The sequence below is a fragment of the Triticum aestivum genome, chromosome 5A, assembly GCF_018294505.1.
Source record: "Triticum aestivum cultivar Chinese Spring chromosome 5A, IWGSC CS RefSeq v2.1, whole genome shotgun sequence".
Taxonomy (NCBI): domain Eukaryota; kingdom Viridiplantae; phylum Streptophyta; class Magnoliopsida; order Poales; family Poaceae; genus Triticum; species Triticum aestivum.
The window spans coordinates 199,994,218-200,021,539 of record NC_057806.1 but is presented as its reverse complement, the minus strand read 5'-3'; the positions used below and the strand labels follow the sequence as shown (position 1 = coordinate 200,021,539).

The 27,322-nt window shown below is 43.0% G+C and overlaps 1 protein-coding gene across 1 annotated transcript; it reads left to right on the top strand.

The window, feature by feature from the left end:
- Positions 1–392: 392 nt before the first annotated feature.
- On the top strand, positions 393–3,174 carry LOC123102784 (putative pumilio homolog 7, chloroplastic). The gene is made up of 5 exons (XM_044524209.1): positions 393–1,294; positions 1,419–1,581; positions 1,876–2,039; positions 2,391–2,649; positions 2,766–3,174. The coding sequence occupies exons 1-5, from the start codon at positions 540–542 to the stop codon at positions 2,871–2,873; spliced, it is 1,449 nt and encodes a 482-aa protein (XP_044380144.1). The 5' UTR covers positions 393–539; the 3' UTR covers positions 2,874–3,174.
- The last annotated feature ends 24,148 nt before the right edge of the window (positions 3,175–27,322 follow it).

Genomic DNA, 27,322 nt, shown 5'->3' with positions numbered 1-27,322 from the left:
CGTTTAGCATCCTTCAGTAATTAATATCAATGTTAGTATTAACCAAGTAACTATATCATGCCTAATACTAACACACAATTTATATATTGTATAATATTAATGTGCAATACAAGAATTATCTTTTCTAGTATTAATGTCTACTGTCACTTTTTCAAGTCAAATACTAAGTGGTACAGAGCTTTCTGGCATGGTCGAAAAACATAATGTTTTTCAGGGTCTAAATATCTGGTGTTAAAATAGAAAATCGGAAAGTGCTTACCCCAAAACAAGAAAATCAGACTAGGTAATAACCTTTCAAAAAAAAGATTTTAAAAAAGCACTCCTCTCACCGGCATCAGTCCTCACTACTTTCGCGCTATCCTTCTTGTATAAAACCACCCCCTCTGCTCTCTCCTCCTCCCACTCCTGCATGCCTCAACGAACCATCTCCAAGAAAACACCTCACCCCAATCCAACCCCAAACCAATCCTCTCCACAAACCAATCTAATACAATTCCCCCACTGATTTTCTCATCGAGATTCGATCAGAGCAGTTGGAGATGAAGCTTGACAGGGAGATGGAGATGCTCCTCAACGAGATCCCTCTCCTCCTCCACGGCGACGTCCTCGGCTGCGGCGAGCCAGCCGCCGCGGAGACCGACACCGACGCCGTCGACTTCTCTTACCTCATCCAAGAACTCGGCGAGATGGGGTTCGTCGAGGACGACGACAACGGTTTCCTTTACCCCAGGAAGGCCAGCTCATCCCCGACGAGCAACCTCCATTTCATGGACGCCGAGAATTTCGTGGCGTCGCGTCCCTTCTCCATGGACAAAGACCGCGAGAGGGCTCTGTTCGATCCGTTCCCCTTCTCCAGCACCTGCTTCGACGCCGCCGTTGGCGACGACTGGGACCTCCTGTGTCCGCGGGCGAGGTCCCGGCTGTGCAAGACGGCGAGGCCGAAGAAGGGTACCTGCAGCAACGGCTGCCAGGCGACGAGCCCCAAGAAGTGCGCGGCGGCGAAGTCGTCCAAGTACGAGAGCCTTGTCGGGCTGCGCGGGTACATGTACCACGTGGCCAGGGACCAGCACGGCTGCCGGTTTCTCCAGCAGCGGCTCGACGACGGCAAGCGGGAGGTCGATTTCATCTTCACCGGCGTCGCCCGTCACGCCGTCGACCTCATGGTGAACCCATTCGGGAACTACCTCATGCAGAAGCTGCTAGCCGTCTGCAGCGAGGAGCAGAGGATGGGCATCGTTCTCACCCTCACAAAGGACCCCTTCGTGCTCGTCAGGATCTCTCTCAATGTACATGGGTAAGCATCATGTTTTTAACTTTGTTGGTGATAATTGAACTTTGTTCCTGCTAGTTGTTTTTTGTTGCTCTTTTCGAATGAAATGTTTTTTGTTGATAAATGTTGTGTCGTTTCTGGCTTTCAGGACAAGGGCAGTACAAAAACTGATTGAAAGCTTGAGGGCAAGGGAGGAGATCCAGCTTGTCGTCGCAGCTCTGCGCCCCGGGTTCCTGGAGCTCATAAAGGATCCTAATGGTAACCATGTCGTGCAGAAGTGCTTGCAATCGTTCGGGGCCGATGATAACAAGGTATAGTGTGTGTGCATGCATCTTAACAAGTTCTGAATATATTGTAGACGAGTTAGTATTTTTATTTAGGTATAAGTTAGTCTATTTGGGTCCAGAGAAGTTGTTCCAATCTAGTTACTCTGATCGCTTCAGAAAAGTTTGTACTAGACCACCTCCACTTGTCTGAATTTTGCAGCTTGTACTGTTAATTGTTACCTGAATTTTCCGCAAACTTTTTAGTGAACTGAATTTAGATTTTACCAAACTGATATGTTCCTGATCAGACACAATTAACTCACAATCTACAACTTTCAGCCCATCTTCGATGCTGCTGCTGTTTATTGCCTTGATATCGGGATGCAATGCCATGGCTGCTGCGTCCTGCAGCGGTGTATTGCGCGTTCGACGGGTGAGCACAAGGAGAAGCTGGTTGCCGCAATCGCTCGCAATGGGTTCGAACTTGCACAAGATGCCTATGGGTAAAAATCCTACCTTGAACTCCACCAGTAATTTTTCATGTAACCACGAGACCGGTAAAACAAGCATGATTAATCAATTATTGTTCTGTCTAGCATATCATTAGTAGGCCAGCCGGCAGCATGCCTTTGTAAAGTGGAAACCATTGATTGTAGAGACCTCTGTATTTCTGTAGACATTCCTACAAATCTTTAGTGCCATGATATCTAGTTAAACATTTTTTTAAACATAACTAGTTAAATTTATACACATTCAATAAGTATTACTCGGTATGTTCATAATTCATTCTTCTATATGTTTATGTTGGTGTATTTTAACCTGTAAACTCATGAGCTTATCTGCTAATGTTGCAGAAACTATGTTGTTCAGTATGTGATAGAACTAAAGGTCGCTACTGCAAATGCAAGTCTGGCACAGCAGTTTGAAGGCAAGTACATCCACCTCTCCATGCAAAAGTTCAGCAGCAACGTCGTCGAGAAATGCCTGAAAGTTTTCAAGGAAGCCGACAAAGCCAACATCATCCTGGAGCTCCTTTCTGCGCCGCAGTTCGAGCGGTTGCTTCTGCACCCTTACGCAAACTATGTGGTCTACGCAGCACTTCAGAATTCCAAGGTACATAACATCTCAACCAAAACAGAGTCAACCAGAGACCGCAGTGTGTTGACAATATGTCTATGCTTGCGCTCTACTGAGCCATTTTGTTGATGTGACTGCGACGAATTTTTCAGGGGTCTCTCCACTCAGCACTGACCAACGCCATCCGGCCTCATGTGGAACTACTCAGAACCAGCCCATACTGCAAGAGGATCTACTCTCGAGCTTTGCTGAAGAAGTGATGGCCTGATGAGACCATCTCACCATGTGTAACAATAAAGATTGTTTGTCCTGTGCTATTTTCTCGGATTCAAAAGGGATAAAAGTGATCTCGCCATGTAGATTTTGTATAGATCAAAATTATTTGGTCGTGTACTTCTAAGTGCACCTTTATTGGGTGCACTCTTCCGTTGCCATAATCCATCTGGAATGGTAAGTTCCGGTTGAACAAATCATCATATAGATGTTGATGCACGTACATAAGATTGGTGATGCTTCTTGTAACTTAATGTTTGCATTTTTACTTGCCCTGCAATTACTCAACGGAATGCCAGAACATGAAGGCAAATAACTGATTTGCAGTCTAAGGAAAGTTATGTGTGACTTTGTCATGATACATCTCAACATACTTTACTAAGTATCTGGGCAGAGGAAATCACAATTAAAATACCATTATAGTTAACACAACATGAACGGAGCATGAACTTTCAAACGCTTTTTCCATCTTCTCTAATTAAAAAAAACCCAGAAAAAACAGAGTTAGCTATGACCCACCACAACGATTCAATATGTTTCACCGTCCGATGACATAATTGGACATTCTAGATCTTCCAATTGTCCCACAGGCGGCAAACCCTATTTGACGCTCGTTAGCGTCAGAACGACGTGCTTTCACTGAGGCGAGCCTCCTGTTGGGCCGGCCCACGTACGGGATTGGCGTTTGCTGTTTGATTCGTTCTTGCTGCTGCTTCCTTCTCTATTCTTGCTGGTTTTTTTGGTTTTTCTTCTATGGTTTTTTGTATCCAGTTTTTTCACTGTTTTTGTCCGGTTTTCAGCTCTTTTGTTCCGGTTTTTATATTTTTTTTCTCTCTTTTGGTTCCTTTCTCCTTTCATTTTTCTTTTATGTTTCCTTTTTTATTTCTGTTTCTGTTTTCCTTCTCTTTATTGCGTATTATATAAAAGTCCACCGTGTATTACCAAAATCTTCATCGTACTAAGAAAATGTTCATATATTATGAAATAGTTGACCTTTGAATTTATAAAAATATTCATCATGTATTACAAAAATGTTCATCGTATATTATGAAATTATTCAACGTATATTAAAAAATGTTCAGTGTGTACTTAAAATTTGTTCATCGTACATTAAACAATTGTTCAACGCATACTACAAAATGTTCATTGTGTATTTAAAATTTGTTCACCATGCATTAAACAATTGTTCAACGCATACTACAAAAGTTCATTTGTGTATTTGAAATTTGTTCAGTGTTTTCTTACAAAAAAGATTCACTATATTTTAAATTTTGTTCAATGTATATTATAAAAAAATATTTTTTGGGGAAAAATGATTTGCCACTGTCTACTTTAAGACTTGCGCTGCACTAAAATCGTTGTAGGTCGTTTTTAAAAAAAACGTTGTAGGTCGCTAGCTTGTCTGGCTACGCACGCTAGAATCCACCAGGAGGTCGGGAGTTCAATCCACGTGTGTGCTTCCTTTTTTCCGCTCGACGCGTGATAATTAGGCCGGCCCGCACACGGGCGGTGTATAGGACCTCCCCCCACAACCGTCGCTACGTCATTTTCACCCGTCACGGCATGCCCAACTTGAAAGGGCTGCTGCTCCCGCGTGTTGGCGTCAATTGGGCCCTGAAACAGCCCAATTGTATCTTACATCATCCCAGGCCCGGCTCGCACTTCTCCCTTCCATCCCCTAAAAGAAAAAAACTTCTCCCTTCCATGTCTCGATATAGAGACCCCTTAAAAAATGTCTCGATATGGAGAAGAAGAAAAAGTCATCCTCATTCACCCTGGTTCGTGTTTCCCACGGCGGCAATATAAGGTGGAACAGTCTGCCCGTTGTCCTTCCACTTCTATCTTATAATTTAAGATTTCTCCAGCACGCATGGTTCTTGCCTTCTATTTCCGTTCCTTGGGGCTTCGGATGATTTAGTCACACCTTTGCATTTGTATTGGTGTCCACGCACATACTAGGTTGTTCCTCTCCTGATGTCTCTTGTTCCTTTTGTGCTTGTTTCAAAAAATTGATGGTGGTTGACCAACCGAGACAAACAGTTCACTGATCTGTGGTTAATTTGGATGGGCGACAAACATGTCTGACCCAAGAACCACACATGACATCTGCATATATTATATGGAGAGAAGTCTACATTACAACTCTGAACTTGCCACTTGGTTTAAGAATCAACCCTAAACTATAAAAAACCGGGTCCATCAGAATATACCATCTCTTGGAAACCCACGCCCCCCGCATTGCTCCACGGGAGCGGCTCGGGCGGAAACCCCGGCCTCCACCCACCGCCGCCCCCTCCACCCCCTCTCTCCCCTTCCGCCGCCGGCACACGTCGCTGAGCAAAGCTCCGGTAGTGGGGTGGCGGCGGGTGGTCTCGTTCCTCACGCGGTTATCGACTCTCTCATGCGAGATCTACACCGTTTTGGGCGCTCTGGTGGTGGTGCGTGTGTGGCGGCCCCTGACTGCACCCGGCGGTGTTGTGGTTTGTGCGGCCGATGGCGCGTTGCAGCCATCCTCCGTCCTCGGCTGTGGGATGGTCTGGCGTTGGGGGCCTCTGCGCGGTGTGGGAGGTGGTTCCCAGGCGGCGGCGCTCCACTGGCCTCACCCCACATCTGTCGCTGCCGGGGCGTGCTACGGCCGGATCCGGTTGGGTCCGACTTGGATCCATTTTGGGGCGCCCCCGTTCCTCTTCTCTGCTGAAGTTTGGACTTCCCCTGTCACTTGCCTGCGTAGGCGTTGGGTGGTGCTTGTGTTGGGGAACGTTGCATGGAAAACAAAAAAAAATCTACGCACACGCAAGATCTATCCATGGAGATGCATAGCTATGAGAGAGGGGAGAGTGTGTCTACGCACCCTCGTAGACCGTTAAGCGGAAGCATTTATCAACGCGGTTGATGTAGTCGTACACCTTCATGATCCGCCCGATCAAGTACCGAACGTACGACACCTCCGCATTCAGCACATGTTCAGCTCAATGACGTCCTCGCCTTCTTGATCCAACAAGACGGGCAAAGTAGTAGATGAGTTCCGACAGCACGACAGCATGATGAAGGTGGTGATGCAACTATCTCCGCAGGGCTTCGCCGAGCACTACAAAAATATGACTGAGGATGAACTAGAGGGAGAGGGGCGCCACACACGGCTTAGGGATCATGGTGTGTGTTGCCCCTCTCCCTCCTCTCATATATATAGGTGAAGGGGGAGGGAGGAAGCCCTAGGCGCGCCCCCAAGTGGCCGGCGGCTGCCCTAGGGCGCCTGCCCTAGCCGCGCCCCCTTCCATATTTGTGCATGGGGGGAAGGAAAGGGGGATGGCTGGCTTAGGGCGCCTCCCCCTTCCTTCCCTCCTTTCCTTGGTGCGTGGGCAGGGGTGGAGGGGCGCGCCAGCCCCCTTGTTGGCTGGTGTGCTTCCCTCCCTTTGACCCATAAGGCCCACCACATACCGGTGGTCTCCCGGAACCCCTTCCAGCACTCCGATAAATACCCAGTACTTTCTGAAACCTTTCAAGTGACCGAATATCATCGTCCTATATATCAATCTTTACCTCCGGTCCATTCCGAAGCATCTTTATGATCACCCAGTCACGTTGTGATGTTTGACAACACACAAGGTATTCCTCCAGTATCCAGGAGTTGCATGATCTCATGGTCGAAGGAATATGTATTTGACATTATGAAAGTAGTAGCAATAAACTAAACGATCATATGCTAAGCTAACGGATGTGTCTTGTCCATCACATCATTCTCCTAATAATGTGATCTCGTTATCAAATGACAACTCATGCCTATGGTTAGGAAACCTTAACCATCTTTGATCAACAAGCTAGTCTAGTAGAGGCTCACTAGGGACACAATATTTGTTTATTATTCACACATGTATTTAAGTTTCCGGTCAATACAATTCCAGCATGAATAACAAACCTTTATCATGACTAAGGAAATATAATAATAACCATTCTATCATTGCCTGTAGGGCATATTTCCATCAGTCTCCCACTTGCACTAGAGTCAATAATCTAGTTCACATCGCCATGTGACTAACACCCAAAGAGTTCACTAGAGCCAATAATCTAGTTCACATCGGCATGTGATTAACACGCAAAGAGTTCACTACGGTGTGATCATTTTTTGCTTGTGAGAGAGGTTTTTAGTTAACGGGTCTGCCATATTTAGATCCATAAGTATTTTGCAAATTTCTATTTCTACACTGCTCTGCATGGAGCTACTCTAGCTATTTGCTCCCACGTTCAATACGTATCCAGATTGAGACTCCGAGTCATCCAGATCGGTGTCAAAGCTTGCATTGACGTAACCCTTTATGACGAACTCTTTATCACCTCCATAAACAAGAAACATTTCCTTAGTCCTCTTTAGGTACCTAAGGATAATTTTGACCGTTGTCCAGTGATCCACTCCTGGATCACTATTGTACCCCCTTGCGAAACTCATGGCAAGGCACACAACAGGTCTGGTACATAGCATGGCATACTTTATAGAACCTATGGCTGAGGCATATGGAATAACTTCCATTCTCTCTCTATATTCTACCTATTGGGGAACGTAGTAATTTCAAAAAAATCCCTACGCACATGCAAGATCATGGTGAAGCATAGCAACGAGAGGGGAAGAGTGTTTTCCACGTACCCTCATAGACCGTAAGCGGAAGCGTTATGACAACGCGGTTGATGTAGTCGTATGTCTTCACGATCGACTGGTCCTAGTACTAAAAGTTCGACACCTCCGTGATCTACACACGTTCAACTCGGTGACGTCCCACGAACTCTCGATCCAGCTGAGTGTCGAGGGAGAGCTTCATCAGCACGACGGCGTGATGACGGTGATGTTGATGCTACCGTCGTAGGGCTTCGCCTAAGCACTATGATGATATGACCGAGGTGGATTATGGTGGAGGGGGGGACCGCACACGGATAAGGGATCAATGATCAACTTGTGTGTCTATGGGGTGCACCCCTCCCCCGTATATAAAGGAGTGGAGGAGGGGAAGGGCCGACCCTCTATGGCGCACCCTAGGGGAGTCCTACTTCCACCGGGAGTAGGATTCCCCCCTTCCAAGTAGTAGGAGTAGGAGAGAAGGAAGGGGAGGAGAGGCCCCTCCGCCGCCATGGAGGCCATGGACCAAAGGGGGAACTCTCCTCACATCTAGGGGGGAGGCTAAGGAAGGGGAAGGAGGGGGGCTCTCTCCCTCTCTGTCCCGGTGGCTCCGGAGTGCCATCGGGGCTAGGATCGTGACGACGATCTACATCAGCAATCTTGCTACCGTCAACACCAACTCTCTCCCCCTCTATGCAGCGGTGTAACACCCCTTCTCCCCGCTGTAATGTCTACTTAAACATGGTGCTCAACTCCATATATTATTTCCCAATGATCTATGGTTATCCTATGATGTTCGAGTAGATCTGTTTTGTCCTGTGGATTAATCGTGATCTTGGTTGCTATGATTGTATATTTTATTTATGGTGCTGTCCTACGGTGCCCTCTGTGTCGTGCAAACGGAGGGCCCCCCGTTGTACGGTGTTGCAATATGTTCATGGTTTGCTTATTGTCAGTGTTGCGGGGGTGACAGCAGCCTAAACGTAGATAAGTGGGTTATGGCGTATGGGAGTAAAGAGGACTTGATACTTAATGCTATGGTTGGGTTTCATGACCTTAATGATCTTTAGTAGTTGCAGATGCTTGCTAGGGGTCAAATCGTAAGTGCATGTGATCCAAGTAGAGAAAGTATGTTAGCTCATGCCTCTCCCTCATGTAAAATTACAAGAATGATTACCGGTACTTGTTATCGATTGCCTAGGGACAAATGACTTTCTTGTTGACAAAAGCTATCCACTTTTATTACCTTGCAATTTATTCGTAGTTTTATTCTCGCAAAGTACTTATAGTTTTATTCTTGCAAAATAGTTTCATACTTGTTTTAGGTAAAGCAAACGTCAAGTGTGTGTAGAGTTGTACCGGTGGTCGATAGAACCTGAGGGAATATTTGTTATACCTTTAGATCCTCATTGGGTTCAACACTCTTAATTATTGAAGAGGGCTACAAACGATCACCTATACCTGTGGGTTATCAAGACCTTTTTCTGGCGCCGTTGCTGGGGAGCAATAGCATGGGGTGCATATGCTCGTGTGTGCTTGTTTGCTTTATCACTAAGTAGTTTTTATTTCTTGTCCTAAGTTGTTCTCTATCTTTAGTTATGGATATGGAACACAAAACACCAAAAAAATTAGTTGTACTTGCTATTCATGGAGACAGGGAACCTCCTAAAACTCTCGATGCTCGTTATGTGTAAAATATTATGCACTACTTTGATAATCCTGAGAAAACCCCATTCAACATGATAATGGGAGACACGTTGGATCAATGCGAATACTTTAGGGATTATCGCTTGACACAGAAAGGGAAACTATTATGGGATCAAATTGATATATTGCATTGGTGTTCTTGGAATTTATGCCAGAGATATGATTATACTTGTTGCTCTAGGATGAAGCCTCCACACCTTCCCATTTCATGCAAATTTAATGGATATGAAACCTTGGTTTCTTATGCTAATGGTATATATGATTACTATGATGTGGAATGAATAGAAGAATTTGTTGCTTTTAAGGGTTCTTATGAAATTGAATCTTTGTTTTTAAAGTTTGAAGATTTTGATGATTCAGTTTATAGACCTGAAAATTTTGCTATCCTTAAATATTGTTATGATAATTATAAATAAAATTATGATATTGATGTATTTATTGAGAAAGCCTCCGCTGTCCAAGAAGAGATTAATATTTTGCAGGAGTCTATGGAAGAAGAAATTGATGAAACTGCGAGTTCATTGGATGAAGAAGATGATGAGGAGAGCGAAGAACAAAAGGAGGAAGAGCAGATTAGCTACCCGTGCCCACCTTCTAATGAGAGTAACTCTTCAACTCACACATTGTTTAATGTCCCTTCGTTCTTACCGAAGGATGAATGCTATGTTCCCGTTGATTCATTTGAAATATCCCTTTTTGATGAAATTGATGCTTGCTATGCTTATGGCCATGATGTCAATATGAATTATGCTTATGAAGATGAACTTGCTATTGTTCCTTATGTTAAGAATGAAATTGTTGCTATTGCACCCACGCATGATAGTCCTATTATTTGTTTGAATTCTCCAAACTACACTATATCGGAGAAGTTTGCACTTATTAAGGATTACATTGATGGGTTGCATTCAACCATTACACATGATGATTTTGATGATTATAATATGCATGTGCTTTCTGCTCCTACTTGCAATTATTATGAGAGAGGAACTACATCTCCGCCTCTCTATGTTTCCAACACGATAAAATTGCAAGAAACTGCTTATGCTATGTATTGGCCTTTACTTGATGTGCATGAATTGTCTTGTATGACATGCCGATGCATAGGAAGAGATTTAGAGTTCGTCATGACATGATATATGTTGCTTTGTGCTCACTACTAAATGCCAAATCATTGTTAATTAAAATTGGCTTTGATATACCTTGGGATCCGGGTGGATCCATTACTTGAGCACTTTATGCCTAGCTTAATGGCTTTAAAGAAATCACTACTAGGGAGACAACCCAGAAGTTTTAGAGAGTCATTTATTTCTGTTGAGTGCTTTTATAAAGTTTTTTTAAAATATATAGGGGAACTTAAAACTTGACAAAAAAGAAAAGTGAAAGTGAGAGGGACGAGCATTGTGAAAGTGGGAGCTAGCCTTGAACTTTGTTCATGCCCATGGAAACTTTGTGAATCTTAATTACAGAAACTTTTCAACAAAAATAATTATCCCCTTGTAAAAATCCATTGTATTGTAAAATTATTGTGCCAAGATTTGCCTTTAGGATGAGTAGATTTCTTGTTGGTATGTGCGGTGCAAAAACAGAAACTTCGGCTGTAGTGCGTGATTTTACATTTTTTACTGGAATGTCAAAAGCTTATGAAACTTTGTGCATAGTCTTGCTATGCAAATTGTTTATTTTGTCCTAATTGTTCAGAATTTTGGAGTACCATAAGTATGGCAGATGTTTAGATTGCTATAGACTGTCTTGTTTAAGACATATACTATTTTTGATGCATTGCTTTGCTTATTTTGACGAAACTATCGATTTTTGTCGGTGGTATAAGCCGTGGAAAAGTTATATTACAGTAGCTACAATGCAAAAACAAAATATGAATTGGTTTGCAATAGTACTTAGAGTAGTGATTTGCTTTATTATACTAACGGATCTTACCGAGTATTTCTGTTGAGTTTTGTGTGGATGAAGTGATCAAAGATTGAGGAGGTCTCGATATGAGAAGGAGGAGAGGCAAGATCTTAAGCTTGGGGATGCCCAAGGCACCCCAAGTAAATATCCAAGGAGACTCAAGCGTCTAAGCTTGGGGATGCCCCGGAAGGCATCCCATCTTTCTTCAACAAGTAACGTTATGTTTTCATCTTCGTTTCGTTCATGTGATATGTGCAAATCTTGGAGCGTCTTTTGTGTTTAGTTTTCATTTTTATTTTGTGCACCATGCTGGTATGAGATAGTGCATGGTTGATTTATAGAATTCTCATTTCACTTCACTTATATCTTTTGAGTATAGCTTTATAGAATGCTTCATGTGCTTCACTTATATCATTTGAAGTTTGGATTGCCTATTTCTCTTCACATACAAAACCGTTATTTGTAGAATGCTCCCTTGCTTCACTTATATTTATTAGAGCATGATCTTTTGTAGAAATAATTAAACTCTCTTGCTTCACTTATATCTATTTAGAGAGTCAATAGGAATTGGTCATTTGCATGGTTAGTCATAAAATCCTACATAAAACTTGTGGATCACTGAATATGATATGTTTGATTCCTTGCAATAGTTTTGCGATATAGAGATGGAATATGTGGGAGGTACTAGTAAACGGTTGTGGTTAGTAGGAATATTGGTGTTAAGGTTTGTGATTCCCGAAGCATGCACGTATAGTCTCTCGTTATGCTATGAAGTTGGAGCATGGTTTATTATTAATTGCCTTCCTTATGAGTGGCGGGCGGGGAAGAGTGATGGTCTTTTCCTACCAATCTACCCCCCTAGGGGCATGCATAGTAGTACTTTGCTTCGAGGTCTAACAAACTTTTTCAATAAGTATATGAGTTCTTTATGACTAATGTGAGTCCATGAATTATACGCACTCTTACCTTTCCGCAATTTGCTAGCCTCTATGGTACCATGCATTGCCCTTTCTCACCTCGAGAGTCAGTGCAAACTTCACTAGTGCATCCAAACCCTGTGATATGATACGCTCTATCACACATAAGCCTTATTATATCTTCCTCAAAACAGCCACCGTACCTACCTATCATGGCCTTTCCATAGCCATTCCGAGATATATTGCCATGCAACTTCCACCGCTTCCGTTTTGATGACTTGATCATTCATTGTCATATTGCTTTGCATGATCATATAGCCGACATAGCAATTGTGGCTCAGCCACCGTTGATCATTTTTCATACATGTTACTCTAGATCATTGCACATCCTGGTACACTGCCAGAGGCATTGATATAGAGTCATACTTTGTTATAAGTATCGAGTTGTAATTTTTACTTCTTTTGAGTTATAAGTAAATACAAGTGTGATGATCATCATTATTCATTTTTAGAGCATTGCCCCAGTGAGGAAAGGATGGTGGAGACTATGATTCCCCCAAAAGTCAGGATGAGACTCCGGACATTGAGAGAAAAAAAGAAAAAAAAGGAAAAAAAAAGAAAAACAACAAAGAGAGAAGGGGCATGCTAGTTCCACAATTTTGCTTCAAAGTGGCACCATGTTTTTCATATGGAGAGTCTCCTATGTTGTCACTTTCATATACTAGTGGGAATTTTTCATTATAGGATTAGATGCACACCCAATTAGTTTTCATATTGAGCTTTCATACACTTATAGATCTTAGTGCATTCGTTGCATGGCAATCCCTACTCCTCACGTTGATATCAATTGATGGGCATCTCCATAGCCCGTTGGTTAGCCACGTCGATGTGAGACTTTCTTACTTTTTTGACTTCTCTATATTTACCCCTATCATCATACTCTATTCCACCCATAGTGCTATATCCATGGCTTGCGCTCATGTATTGTGTGGGGGTTGAAAAAGCTGAAGCGTGTTAAAAGTATGAACCAATTGCTCGGCTTGTCATCGGGGTTGTGCATGATAAATACTTTGCGTTAAGAAGACAGAGCATGAAAAGACTATATGATTTTGTAGGATAGCTTTCTTTAGCGTTGATATTTTGAAAGACATGATTGTTTGTTGGGATTCTTGAGTATTGATGTCTTTATGTCAAATTATAGACTATTGCTTTGAATCACTTATGTCTTAATATTCATGCCATGACTAGACATATGATCAAGTTTATGCTAGGTAGCATTCCACATCAAAAATTATCTTTTTTTACATTTACCTACTCGAGGATGAGCAGGAATTAAGCTTGGGGATGCTCATACGTCTCCGTCGTATCTATAATTTTTTTATTGTTTCATGACAATATTATTCAACTTTCACATATTTTTGGAAACTTTTTATATGATTTATTGGACTAACCTATTGATCCAGTGCCTGTTCTTGTTTGTTTTATGTTTTTTGTTTCTCAAAAAATCCATATCAAACAAAGTCCAAATGCGTTAAAAATTTACAGAGAATTATTTTGGAATATATGTGATTTTTGCGACTTGGAATCAATGCAAACGGGGGCCCACAGTGACCACAACCCACCAAGGGGCGTCGGGCACCCCCTGGCGCGCCCAGGTGTCTTATTCCCTCCTCGAAAGTTGGTTGGGGTCCTTCTTCTGGCGCAAGAAAGATAATTTATGGAAAAAATCATGTAAAAATTTGAGTGCAATCGGAGTTACGGATCTCCAGGAATTTAAGAAACCGTGAAGGGCCAGATCTAGGGGACACGGAACAGAAGGGAATAGAGAGACAGATCCAATCTCGGAGGGGCTCCCGCCCCTCCGCCGCCATGGAGGCCATGGACCAGAGGGGAAACTCTCCTCCCATCTAGGGGGAGGTCAAGGAAGGAGAAGAAGGAGGGGGGGGGGGTCTCTCCCTCTGTCTCCCGGTGGCACCGGAGTGCCGTAGGGGCTAGGATCGTGATGGCGGTCTACATCAACAATCTTGCGACCGTCTATTGGGGAACGTAGTAATTTCAAAAAAATTCCTATGCACACGCAAGATCAAGGTGATGCGTAGCAACAAGAGGGGAGAGTGTCGTCCACGTACCCTCGTAGACCGTTAAGCGAAGCGTTATGACAACACGGTTGATGTAGTCGTACGTGTTCACGATTGACCGATCCTCAATACCGAATGTACGGCACCTCCTTGTTCAACACAGGTTCAGTTCGATGACATCCCGCGAACTCATAATCTAGTAGAGATCGAGGGAGAGTTTCGTCAGCACGACGGCGTGGTGATGATGTTGATGAAGCTACCATCGCAGGGCTTCGCCTAAGCACCGCTACGATATGACCGAGGTGGATTATGGTGGAGGGGGGCACCGCACACGGCTGGGAGAGATCAATGATCAACTTGTGTGTCTAGAGGTGCCCCCTGCCCCCATATATAAAGGACTAAGGGAGGAGAGGTGGCCGGCCAAGGAGGGCGCGCCAAGGGGGGGGGGGAGTCCTACTCCCACTGGGAGTAGGACTCCTTTCCTAGTAGGAGTAGGAGAGGGGGAAGGAAAGGGAGAGGAGGAGAAGGAAAGAGGGGGCCGGCCCCCCTTGCCCTAAACCAATTCGGTTTGGGCCTTGGGGGGCGCGCCCCACACTCCCCTTGGTGCCCTCTATTTCCACTAAGGCCCATGTAGGTCCATTAAGCGCCCCCCCCCCGGGGGGGGGGGGGTTCCAGTAACCCCCGGTACTCCGGTATTTATCCGGTAACCCCAGAACCATTCTGGTGTCTGAATATAACCTTCCAATATATCAATATTTATGTATCGACCATTTCGAGACTCCTCGTCATGTCCGTGATCACATCCGGGACTCCGAACTACCTTCGGTACATCAAAACACAAAAACTCATAATACCGATCATCACAGAACTTTAAGCGTGCGGACCCTACGGGTTCGAGAACTATGTAGACATGACCGAGACACATCTCCAGTCAATATCCAATAGCGGAACCTGGATGTTCATATTGGCTCCTACATATTATACGAAGATCTTTATCGGTCAAACCGCATAACAACATACATTGTTCCCTTTGTCATTGGTATGTTACCTGCCCAAGTTTCGATCGTCGGTATCTCAATACCTAGTTCAATATCATTACCGGTAAGTGTCTTTACTCGTTCTGTAATGCACTATACCGTAACTAACTCATTAGTTGCATTGCTTGCAAGGCTTTAGTGATGTGCATTACCGAGAGGGCCCAGAGATACCTAATCTCGATCTATGCCAACTCAACAAGTAACATCAGAGGCACCTGTAGAGCACCTTTATAATCACCCAGTTACGTTGTGATGTTTGGTAGCACACAAAGTGTTCCTCCGGTAATCGGGAGTTGCATAATCTCCAAGTCATAGGAACATGCATAAGTCATGAAGAAAGCAATAGTAGTAAACTTAAACGATCAAGTGCTAAGCTAACGGAATGGGTCAAGACAATCACATCATTCTCCTAATTATGCGATACCGTTAATCAAATAACAACTCATGTCTATGGCTAGGAAACTCAACCATCTTTGATCAACGAGCTAGTCAAGTAGAGGCATACTAGTGACACAATGTTTGTCTATGTATTCACACATGTATTATGTTTCTAGTTAATACAATTCTAGCATGAATAATAAACATTTATCATGATATGAGGAAATAAATAATAACTTTATTATTGCCTCTAGGTCATATTTCCTTCAGTCTCCCACTTGCACTAGAGTCAATAATCTAGATTACATAGTAATGATTCTAACACCCATGGAGTCTTGGTGTTGATCATGTTTTGCTCGTGGAAGAGGCTTAGTCAACGGGTCTGCAACATTAGGATCCGTATGTATCTTGCAAATCTCTATGTCTCCCAGCTAGACTTGATCTTGGATGGAATTGAAGTGTCTCTTGATGTGCTTAGTTCTCTTGTGAAATCTGGATTCCTTTGCCAAGGCAATTGCACCAGTATTGTCACAAAAGATTTTCATTGGACCCGATGCACTAGGTATGACACCTAGATCGGATATGGACTCCTTCATCCAGACTCCTTCATTTGCTGCTTCCAAAGCAGCTATGTATTCCGCTTCACATGTAGATCCCACCACGACGCTTTGTTTAGAACTGCACCAACTGACAACTCCACCGTTCAATGTAAACACATATACGGTTTGCGATTTAGAATCGTCCGGATCAGTGTCAAAGCTTGCATCGACGTAACCATTTACGACGAGCTCTTTGTCACCTCCATAAACGAGAAACATATCCTTAGTCCTTTTCAGGTATTTCAGGATGTTCTTGACCGCTATCCAGTGTTCCATTCCTGGATTACTTTGGTACCTCCCTGATAAGCTGATAGCAAGGCACACATCAGGTCCGATACACAACATTGCATACATGATAGAGCCTATTGCCGAAGGATAGGGAACACTTCTCATTTTCTCTCTATCTTCTGCAGTGGTCGGGAATTGAGTGTGACTCAACTTCACACCTTGTAACACAGGCAAGAACCCTTTCTTTGCTTGATCCATTTTGAACTTTTTCAAAACTTTGTCAAGGTATGTGCTTTGTGAAAGTCGAATTAAGCATCTTGATCTATCTGATAGATCTTGATGCCCAATATGTAAGCAGCTTCACCGAGGTCTTTCATTGAAAAACTCTTATTCAAGTATCATTTTATGCTATCCAGAAATTCTATATCATTTCCATTTAGCAATATGTCGTCGACATATAATATCAGAAATGCTACAGAGCTCCCACTCACTTTCTTATAAATACAGGCTTCTCCAAAAGTCTGTATAAACCATATGCTTTGATCACACTATCAAAACGTTTATTCCAACTCCGAGAGGCTTGCACCAGTCCATAAATGGACAGCTAGAGCTTGCACACTTGGTTAGCTCCCTTTGGATCGACAAAACCTTCCGGTTGCATCATATACAACTCTTCTTCCAGAAATCCATTCAGGAATGCAGTTTTTACATCCATTTGCCAAATTTCATAATCATAAAATGCGACAATTGCTAACATGATTCGGACAGACTTAGGCATCGCTACGGGTGAGAAAGTCTCATCGTAGTTGATACGTCTCCGTCGTATCTACTTTTCCAAACACTTTTGCCCTTTTTTTGTACTCTAACTTGCATGATTTGAATGGAACTAACCCGGACTAACGCTATTTTCAGCAGAATTGCCATGGTGTTATTTATGTGCAGAAACAAAAGTTCTCGGAATGACCTGAAACTTCACGGAACATCGTTTCGGAAATAATAAAAAATCTTTGCAAAAGGTGAAGACCAGGGGGCCCGCCACCTGTCCACGAGCATGGGGGCGCGCCCCCTACCTCGTGGGCCCCCTGGAGCTCCTCCGACCTCAACTCCAACTCTATATATTTGGTTTTGGGGAGAAAAAATCAAAGAGAAGAAATCATCACGTTTTACGATACGGAGCCGCCGCCAAGCCCTAAAACCTCTCGGGAGGGCTGATCTGGAGTCCGTTCAGGGCTCCGGAGAGGGGAATCCATCGCCATCGTCATCATCAACCATCCTCCATCACCAATTTCATGATGCTCATCGCCATGCGTGAGTAATTCCATCGTAGGCTTGCTGGACGGTGATGGGTTGGATGAGATCTATCATGTAATCGAGTTAGTTTTGTTAGGGTTTGATCCCTAGTATCCACTATGTTATGAGATTGATGTTGCTATGACTTTGCTATGCTTAATGCTTGTCACTAGGGCCGGAGTGCCATGATTTCAGATCTGAACCTATTATGTTTTCATCAATATATGAGAGTTCTTGATCCTATCTTGCAAGTCTATAGTCACCTATTATGTGTTATGATCCGTTAATCCCGAAGTGACAATAATCGGGATACTTACCGGTGATGACCGTAGTTTGAGGAGTTCATGTATTCACTATGTGTTAATGCTTTGGTCCGGTACTCTATTAAAAGGAGGCCTTAATATCCCTTAGTTTCCGTTAGGACCCCGCTGCCACAGGAGGGTAGGACAAAAGATGTCATGCAAGTTCTTTTCCATAAGCACGCATGACTATATTCGGAATACATGCCTACATTACATTGATGAATTGGAGCTAGTTCTGTGTCACCCTAGGTTATGACTGTTACATGATGAACCGCATCCGGCATAATTCTCCATCACCGATCCATTGCCTACGAGCTTTCCATATACTGTTCTTTGCTTATTTACTTTTCCCGTTGCTATTGCTATCATCACTACAAAATACCAAAAACATTACTTTTGCTATCATTACCTTTTGCTACCGCTACCACCACTATCATATTACTTTGCTACTAAACACTTTGCTGCAGATACTAAGTTTCCAGGTGTGGTTGAATTGACAACTCAGCTGCTAATACTTGAGAATATTCTTTGGCCCCCCTTGTGTCGAATCAATAAATTTGGGTTGAATACTCTAGCCTCGAAAACTGTTGCGATCCCCTATACTTGTGGGTTATCAGTAGTCAACTCCTTGAACTTGTCGAAAACCTTTCGCAACAAGTTGAGCTTTGTAGACAGTAACATTACCATCAACGTCAGTCTTCTTCTTGAAGATCCATTTATTCTCTATGGCTTGCCGATCATTGGGCAAGTCAAACAAAGTCCACACTTTGTTCTCATACATGGACCCCATCTCAGATTTCATGGCCTCAAGCCATTTTGCGGAATCTGGGCTCACCATCGCTTCTTCATAGTTCGTAGGTTCGCCTTGGTCAAGTAACATGACCTCCAGAATAGGATTACTGTACCACTCTGGTGCGGATCTTACTCTGGTTGACCTAAGAGGTTCGGTAGTAACTTGATCTGAAGCTTCATGATCAACATCATTAGCTTCCTCACTAATTGGTGTAGTTGTCACAGGAACCGGTTTCTATGATGAACTACTTTCCAATAAGGGAGTAGGTACAATTACCTCATCAAGTTCTACTTTCCTCCCACTCACTTCTTTCGAGAGAAACTCCTTCTCTAGAAAGGATCCATTCTTAGAAACAAATGTCTTGCTTTCAGATCTGTGATAGAAGGTGTACCCAAAAGTTTCCTTTGGGTATCCTATGAAGACACATTTCTCCGATTTGGGTTTGAGCTTATCAGGTTGAAGCTTTTTCACATAAGCATCGCAGCCCCAAACTTTAAGAAACGACAACTTTGGTTTCTTGCCAAACCACAGTTCATAAGGCATCGTCTCAACAGATTTCGATGGTGCCCTATTTAACGTGAATGCAGCCGTCTCTAAAGCATAACCCCCAAAACGATAGCGGTAAATCAGTAAGAGACATCATAGATTGCACCATATCTAGTAAAGTACGATTACGACGTTCGGACACACCATTTTGCTGTGGTGTTCCGGGTGGAGTGAGTTGCGAAACTATTCTGCATTGTTTCAAATGTAGACCAAATTCGTAACTCAAATATTCTCCTCCATGATCAGATCATAGAAACTTTATTTTCTTGTTACGATGATTTTCCACTTCACTCTGAAATTCTTTGAACTTTTCAAGTGTTTAAGACTTATGTTTCATTAAGTAGATATACCCATATCTGCTCAAATCATCTGTGAAGGTGAGAAAATAACGATACCCGCCGCGAGCCTCAGTATTCATAGGACCACATACATCAGTATGTATGATCTCTAACAAATCTGTTGCTCGCTCCATTTTTCCGGAGAATGGCGTTTTAGTCATCTTGCCCATGAGGCATGGTTCGCAAGTACCAAGTGATTCATAATCAAGTGATTCCAAAAGTCCATCAGTATGGAGTTTCTTCATGCGCTTTACACCAATATGACCCAAACGGCAGTGCCACAAATAAGTTGCACTATCATTATCAACTATGCATCTTTTGGCTTCAATATTATGAATATGTGTATTACTGCTATCGAGATTAAATAAAAACAGACCACTCTTCAAGGGTGCATGACCATAAAAGATATTACTCATATAAATAGAACAACCATTATTCTCTGATTTAAATGAATAACCATCTCGTATCAAACAAGATCCAGATATAATGTTCATGCTCAACGCTGGCACCAAATAACAATTATTCAGGTCTAAAACTAACCATGAAGGTAGATGTAGAGGCAGCGTGCTGACCGCGATCACATCGACTTTGGAACCATTTCCCACGCGCATCGTCACCTCGTCCTTAGATAATCTTCACTTAATCCGTAGTCCCTGTTTCGAGTTGCAAATATTAGAAATAGAACCAGTATCAAATACCCAGGTGCTACTGTGAGCATTAGTAAGGTACACATCGATAACATGTGTATCACATATACCTTTGTTCACCTTGCCATACTTCTTATCCGCCAAATACTTGGGGCAGTTCTGCTTCCAGTGACCAGTCTGTTTGCAGTAGAAGCACTCAGTCTTAGGCTTAGGTCTAGACTTGGGTTTCTTCTCCTGAGCAGCAACTTGTTTGCCGTTCTTCTTGAAGTTCCCCTTCTTCTTTCCTTTACCCTTTTTCTTGAAACTGGTGGTCTTGTTGACCATCAACACTTGATGCTCCTTCTTGATTTCTACCTCCGCAGCCTTTAGCATTGTGAAGAGCTCGGGAATTGTCTTATCCATCCCTTGCTATTATAGTTCATCACGAAGCTCTTCTAGCTTGGTGGTAGTGATTCAAGAATCCTGTCAATGACACTATCATCCGAAAGATTAACTCCCAGTTGAATCAAGTGATTGTTATACTCAGACATTTTGAGTATATGTTCACTGACAGAACTATTCTCCTCCATTTTGCAGCAGTAGAACTTATTGGAGACTTCATATCTCTCAATCCGGGCATTTGCTTGAACTATTAACTTCAACTCCTGGAACATCTCATATGCTCCATGAAATTCAAAACATCGTTGAAGTCCTGGTTCTAAGCCGTAAAGCATGGCACACTGAACTATCGAGTAGTCATCAACACGCGAGTGCCAGGAATTCACAATGTCTGTAGTTGCCGGCGCAGGTGGTACACCTAGCGGTGCTTCCAGGACGTAATTCTTCTGTGCAGCAATGATGATAATCCTCAAGTTACGGATCCAGTATGTGTAATTGCTACCATCATCTTTCGACTTTGCTTTCTCAAGGAACGCATTAAAATTTAACGGAACAACAATACGGGCCATCTATCTACAACAACATAGACAAGCAAAATACTATTAGGTACTAAGTTCATGATAAATTTAAGTTCAATTAATCATATTACTTAAGCACTCCCACTTAGATAGACATCCCTCTAATCATCTAAGTGATCACGTGATCCAAATCAAGTAAACCATGTCCGATCATCACGTGGGATGGAGTAGTTTTCAATGGTGAACATCACTATGTTGATCATATCTACTATATGATTCACGCTCGACCTTTCGGTCTTAGTATTCCGAGGCCATATCTGCATATGCTAGGCTCGTCAAGTTTAACCCGAGTATTCTGCGTGTGCAAAACTGGCTTACACCCGTTGTATTTGAACGTAGAGCTTATCACACCCGATCATCACGTGGTGTCTCTGCACAACAAACTTTCGCAATGGTGCATACTTAGGGAGAACACTTATACCTTGAAATTTAGTGAGGGATCATCTTATAATGCTATTGTCAATCAAAGCAGAATAAGATGCATAAGGGATAAACATCACATGCAATCAATATAAGTGATATGATATGGCCATCATCATCTTGTGCCTTTCATCTCCATCTCCAAAGCACCGTCATGATCACCATCATCACCAACACGACACCTTGATCTCCATCGTAGAATCGTTGTCGTCTCACCAACTATTACTTCTACGACTATTGCTACCGCTTAGTGATAAAGTAAAGCAATTACAGGGCGATTGCATTGCATACAATAAAGCGACAACCATATGGCTCCTACCAGTTGCCGATAACTCCGTTACAAAACATGATCATCTCATACAAAAATATAGCATCATGTCTTGACCATATCACATCACAACATGCCCTGCAAAAACAAGTTAGACGTCCTCTACTTTGTTGTTGCAAGTTTTACATGGCTGCTACGGGCTAAGCAAGAACCGTTCTTACCTACGCATCAAAACCACAACGATAGTTCGTCAAGTTAGTGCTGTTTTAACCTTCTCAAAGACCGGGCGTAGCCACACTCGGTTCAACTAAAGTTCGAGAAACTGACACCCGCCAGCCACCTGTGTGTGAAGCATGTTAGTAGAACCAATCTCGCGTAAACGTACGCGTAATGTCGGTCCGGACCGCTTCATCCAACAATACCACCGAACCAAAGTATGAAATGCTGGTAAGCAGTATGACTTGTATTGCCCACAACTCACTTGTGTTCTACTCATGCATATAACATCTACGCATAAACCTAGCTCTGATACCACTGTTGGGGAACGCAGTAATTTCAAAAAAAAAATCCTACGCACACGCAAGATCATGGTGATGCATAGCAACGAGAGGGGAGAGTGTCGTCCACGTACCCTCGTAGACCATTAAGCGGAAGCGTTATGACAACATGATTGATATAGTCGTACGTCTTCACGATCGACCGATCCTCAGTACCGAACGTATGGCACCTCCACGTTTAGCACACGTTCAGCTCGGTGACGTCCCGCGAACTCACGATCCAGTAGAGCTTGAGAGAGATTTTCATCAGCACGATGGCATGGTGACGATGTTGATGAAGCTACCGTCGCAGGGCTTCGCCTAAGCACCGCTACGATATGACCGAGGTGGATTATGGTGGAGGGGGCACCGCACACGGCTGGGAGAGATCAATGATCAACTTGTGTGTCTAGAGGTGCCCCCTGCCCCCGTATATAAAGGAGCTGAAGGAAATATGCCCTATAGGCAATAATAAAGTTATTATTTATTTCCTTATATCATGATAAATGTTTATTATTCATGCTAGAATTGTATTAACCGGAAACATAATACATGTGTGAATACATAGACAAACAGAGTGTCACTAGTATTCCTCTACTTGACTAGCTCGTTGATCAAAGATGGTTATGTTTCCTAACCATAGACATGAGTTGTCATTTGATTAACGGGATCACATCATTAGGAGAATGATGTGATTGACTTGACCCATTCCGTTAGCATAGCACTAGATCGTTTAGTTTGTTGCTATTGCTTTATTCATGACTTATACATGTTCCTATGACTATGAGATTATGCAAATCCCGTTTACCAGAGGAACACTTTGTGTGCTACCAAACGTCACAACGTAACTGGGTGATTATAAAGGTGCTCTACAGGTGTCTCCGAAGGTACTTGTTGGGTTGGCGTATTTCGAGATTAGGATTTGTCACTCAGATTGTCGGAGAGGGAACAACGTATGTTGTTATGCGGTCTGACCGATAAATATCTTCGTAGAATATGTAGGAGCCAATATGAGCATCCAGGTTCCGCTATTGGTTATTGACCGGAGACATGTCTCGGTCATGTCTACATTGTTCTCGAACCGTAGGGTCCGCACGCTTAAGGTTTCGATGACAGTTATATTATGAGTTTATGAGTTTTGATGTACCGAAGGAGTTCGGAGTCCCGGATGAGATCGGGAACATGACGAGGAGTCTCGAAATGGTCGAGACGTAAAGATCGATATATTGGACGACTATATTCGGACATCGGAAAGGTTCCAGTGATTCGGGTATTTTTCGGAGTACCAGAGAGTTACGGGAATTCACCGGGGAGTATATGGGCCTTATTGGGCCATACGGGAATAGAGGAGAGAGGCCAAAAGGAAGGAGGCGCATGCCCCCCTCTGGTCCGAATTGGACAAGGGGTGCAACCCACTTTTCCTTGTTCCTCTCCCCCTCTTTCCTTCTCTCCTACTCCAACAAGGGAAGGAGGAGTCCTACTCCCGGTGGGAGTAGGACTCCCCCCTTGGCGCACCCTCCTCCCTCCCTTGCTCCTTTATATACGGGGGCAGGGGGGCACCCCATAGTGACAAAAATTGATCATTAATCTCTTAGCCGTGTGCGGTGCCCCCCTCCACCATAATCCTCGATAATATTGTAGCGGTGCTTAGGCGAAGCCCTGCGATGGTAGAACATCAAGATAGTCACCACGCCGTCGTGCTGACGGAACTCTTCCCTGACATTCTACTGGATCGGAGTCCGGGGATCATCATCGAGTTGAACGTGTGCTAGAACTCGGAGGTGTCGTAGTTTCGGTGCTTGATCGGTCGGGCCGTGAAGACGTACGACTACATCAACCGCGTTGTGCTAGGGTACATAGAAAACAAACTCCTCTCTCGTTGCTATGCATCACCATGATCTTGCGTGTGCGTAGGAAAATTTTGAAATTACTACGTTCCCCAATAGTGGCATCCGAGCCAGGTTTTATGCGTAGATGTCATATGCACGAGTAGAACACAAGTGAGTTGTGGGCGATATAAGTCATACTGCTTACCAGCATGTCACACTTTGGTTCGGCGGTATTGTTGGATGAAGCGGCTCGGACCGACATTAAGCGTACGCTTACGCGAGACTGGTTTTACCGCCGTGCTATGCACACATGTGACTAGCGGGTGTCAATTTCTCCAACTTTAGTTGAACCGAGTGTGGCTACGCCCGGTCCTTGCGAAGGTTAAAACAACACCAACTTGACAAACTATCATTGTGGTTTTGATGCGTAGGTAAGAACGGTTCTTGCTAAGCCCGTAGTAGCCACGTAAAACTTGCAACAACAAAGTAGAGGACGTCTAACTTGTTTTTGCAGGGCATGTTGTGATGTGATATGGTCAAGACGTGATGAGATATAAGTTGTTGTATATGATGATCATGTTTTGTTGAAGTTATCGGCAACTGGCAGAAGCCTTATGGTTGTCTCTTTATTGCATAAGATGCAAGCGCCAAATAATTGCTTTACTTTATCACTATGCGATAGCAATAGTTGCAAGAGCAATAGTTGGCGAGACGACCATGTGACGACACATTGATATAGATCAAGATGATGGAGATCATGGTGTCATGCCGGTGACAATGGAAATCATGACGATGTTTTGGAGATGGAGATCAAAGGCACAAGATGATGATGGCCATATCATGTCACATATTTTGATTGCATGTGATGTTTATCTTTTATGCATCTTATCTTGCTTTAATTGACGGTAGCATTATAAGATGATCTCTCACTAAATTTGAAGATAAAAGTGTTCTCCCTGAGTATGCACCGTTGCCAAAGTTCGTCGTGCCCAGACACCACGTGATGATCGGGTGTGATAAGCTCTGCGTCCATCTACAACGGGTGCAAGCCAGTTTTGCACATGCAGAATACTCAGGTTAAACTTGACGAGCCTAGCATATGTAGATATGGCCTCGGAACACTGAGACCGAAAGGTCGAGCGTGAATCATATAGTAGATATGATCAACATAGTGATGTTCACCATTGAAAACTACTCCATTTCACGTGATGATCGGTTATGGTTTAGTTAATTTGGATCACGTGATCACTTAGAAGATTAGAGGGATGTCTGTCTAAGTGGGAGTTCTTAAGTAATATGATTAATTGAACTTTAATTTATCATACTTAGTCCTGATAGTATTAGAATATCTATGTTGTAGATCAATAGCTCGCGATGTTGCTCCCAGTTTATTGTGTTCCTAGAGAAAAATTATGTTGAAAAATGTTAGTAGCAATGATGCGTATTGGATCTGTGATCTGAGGATTATCCTCATTGCTACACAGAAGAATTATGTCTTTGATGCACCGCTAGGTGACAGACCTATTGCCGGAGTAGATGCAGACGTTATGAACGTTTGGCTAGCTCAATATGATGACTACTTGATAGTTTAGTGCACCATGCTTAACGACTTAGAATCGGGACTTCAAAGACGTTTTGAATGTCATGGACCATATGAGATGTTCCAGGAGTTGAAGTTAATATTTCAAGCAAATAGCCGAGTTGAGAGATATGAAGTCTCCAACAAGTTCTATAGCTAAAAAGATGGAGGAGAATAGCTCAAGGAGTGAGCATGTGCTCAGATTGTCTGGGTACTACAATCGCTTGAATCAAGTGGGAATTAATCTTCCAAATAAGATAGTGATTGATAGAATTCTCTAGTCATCATCACCAAGTTAGTAGAACTTCATGATGAACTATGATATGCAAGGGATAATGAAAACGATTCCCAAGCTCTTCGTAATGCTGAAATCAACGAAGGTAGAAATCAAGAAAAATATCAAGTGTTGATGGTAGACAAGACCACTAGTTTCAAGAAAAGGGCAAAGGGAAGAAGGGGAACTTCAAGAAGAACGGCAAGCAAGTTGCTGTTCAAGTGAAGAAGCCCAAGTCTGGTCCTAAGCCTAAGACTAAGTGCTTCTACTGCAAAGGGACTGGTCACTGGAAGCGGAACTGCCCCAAGTATTTGGCGGATAAGAAGGATGACAAAGTGAACAATGGTATATTTGATATACAGATTATTGATGTGTATTTTACTAGTGTTCGTAGCAACCCCTTGGTATTTGATACTGGTTCAGTTTCTAAGAGTAGTAACTCGAAACGGGAGTTGCAGAATGAACATAGACTAGTTAAGGGTGAAGTGACGATGTGTGTTGGAAGTGGTTCCAAGATTGATATGATCATCATCGCACACTCCCTATACTTTCGGGATTAGTGTTAAACCTAAATAAATGTTATTTGGTGTTTGCGTTGAGCATGAATATGATTTGATCATGTTTATTGCAATACGGTTATTCATTTAAGTAAGAGAATAAATTGTTGTTCTGTTTACATGAATAAAACCTTATATGGTTACACACCCAATGAAAATGGTTCGTTGGATCTCGATCGTAGTGATACACATATTCATAATATTGAAACCAAAAGATGCAAAGTTAATAATGATAGTGCAACTTATTTGTGGCACTGCCATTTAGGTCATATTGGTGTAAAGCGCATGAAGAAAAACCATGCTGACGGGCTTTTGGAATCACTTGATTATGAGCCAGTTGATGCTTGCGAACCATGCCTCATGGGCAATATGACTAAGACTTCATTCTCCGGAACAATTGTGCGAGCAACAGATTTGTTGGAAATCATACATACTGATGTATGTGGTCCGATGAATATTGAGGCTCGCGGCAGGTATCATTATTTTCTGATCTTCACAGATGATTTGAGCAGATATGAGTATATCTACTTGATGAAACACAAGTATGAAATATTTGAAAAGTTCAAAGAATTTCAGAGTGAAGTGGAGAATCATCGTAACAAAAATAAAAGTTTCTACGATATGATCGCAGAAGTAAAGTATT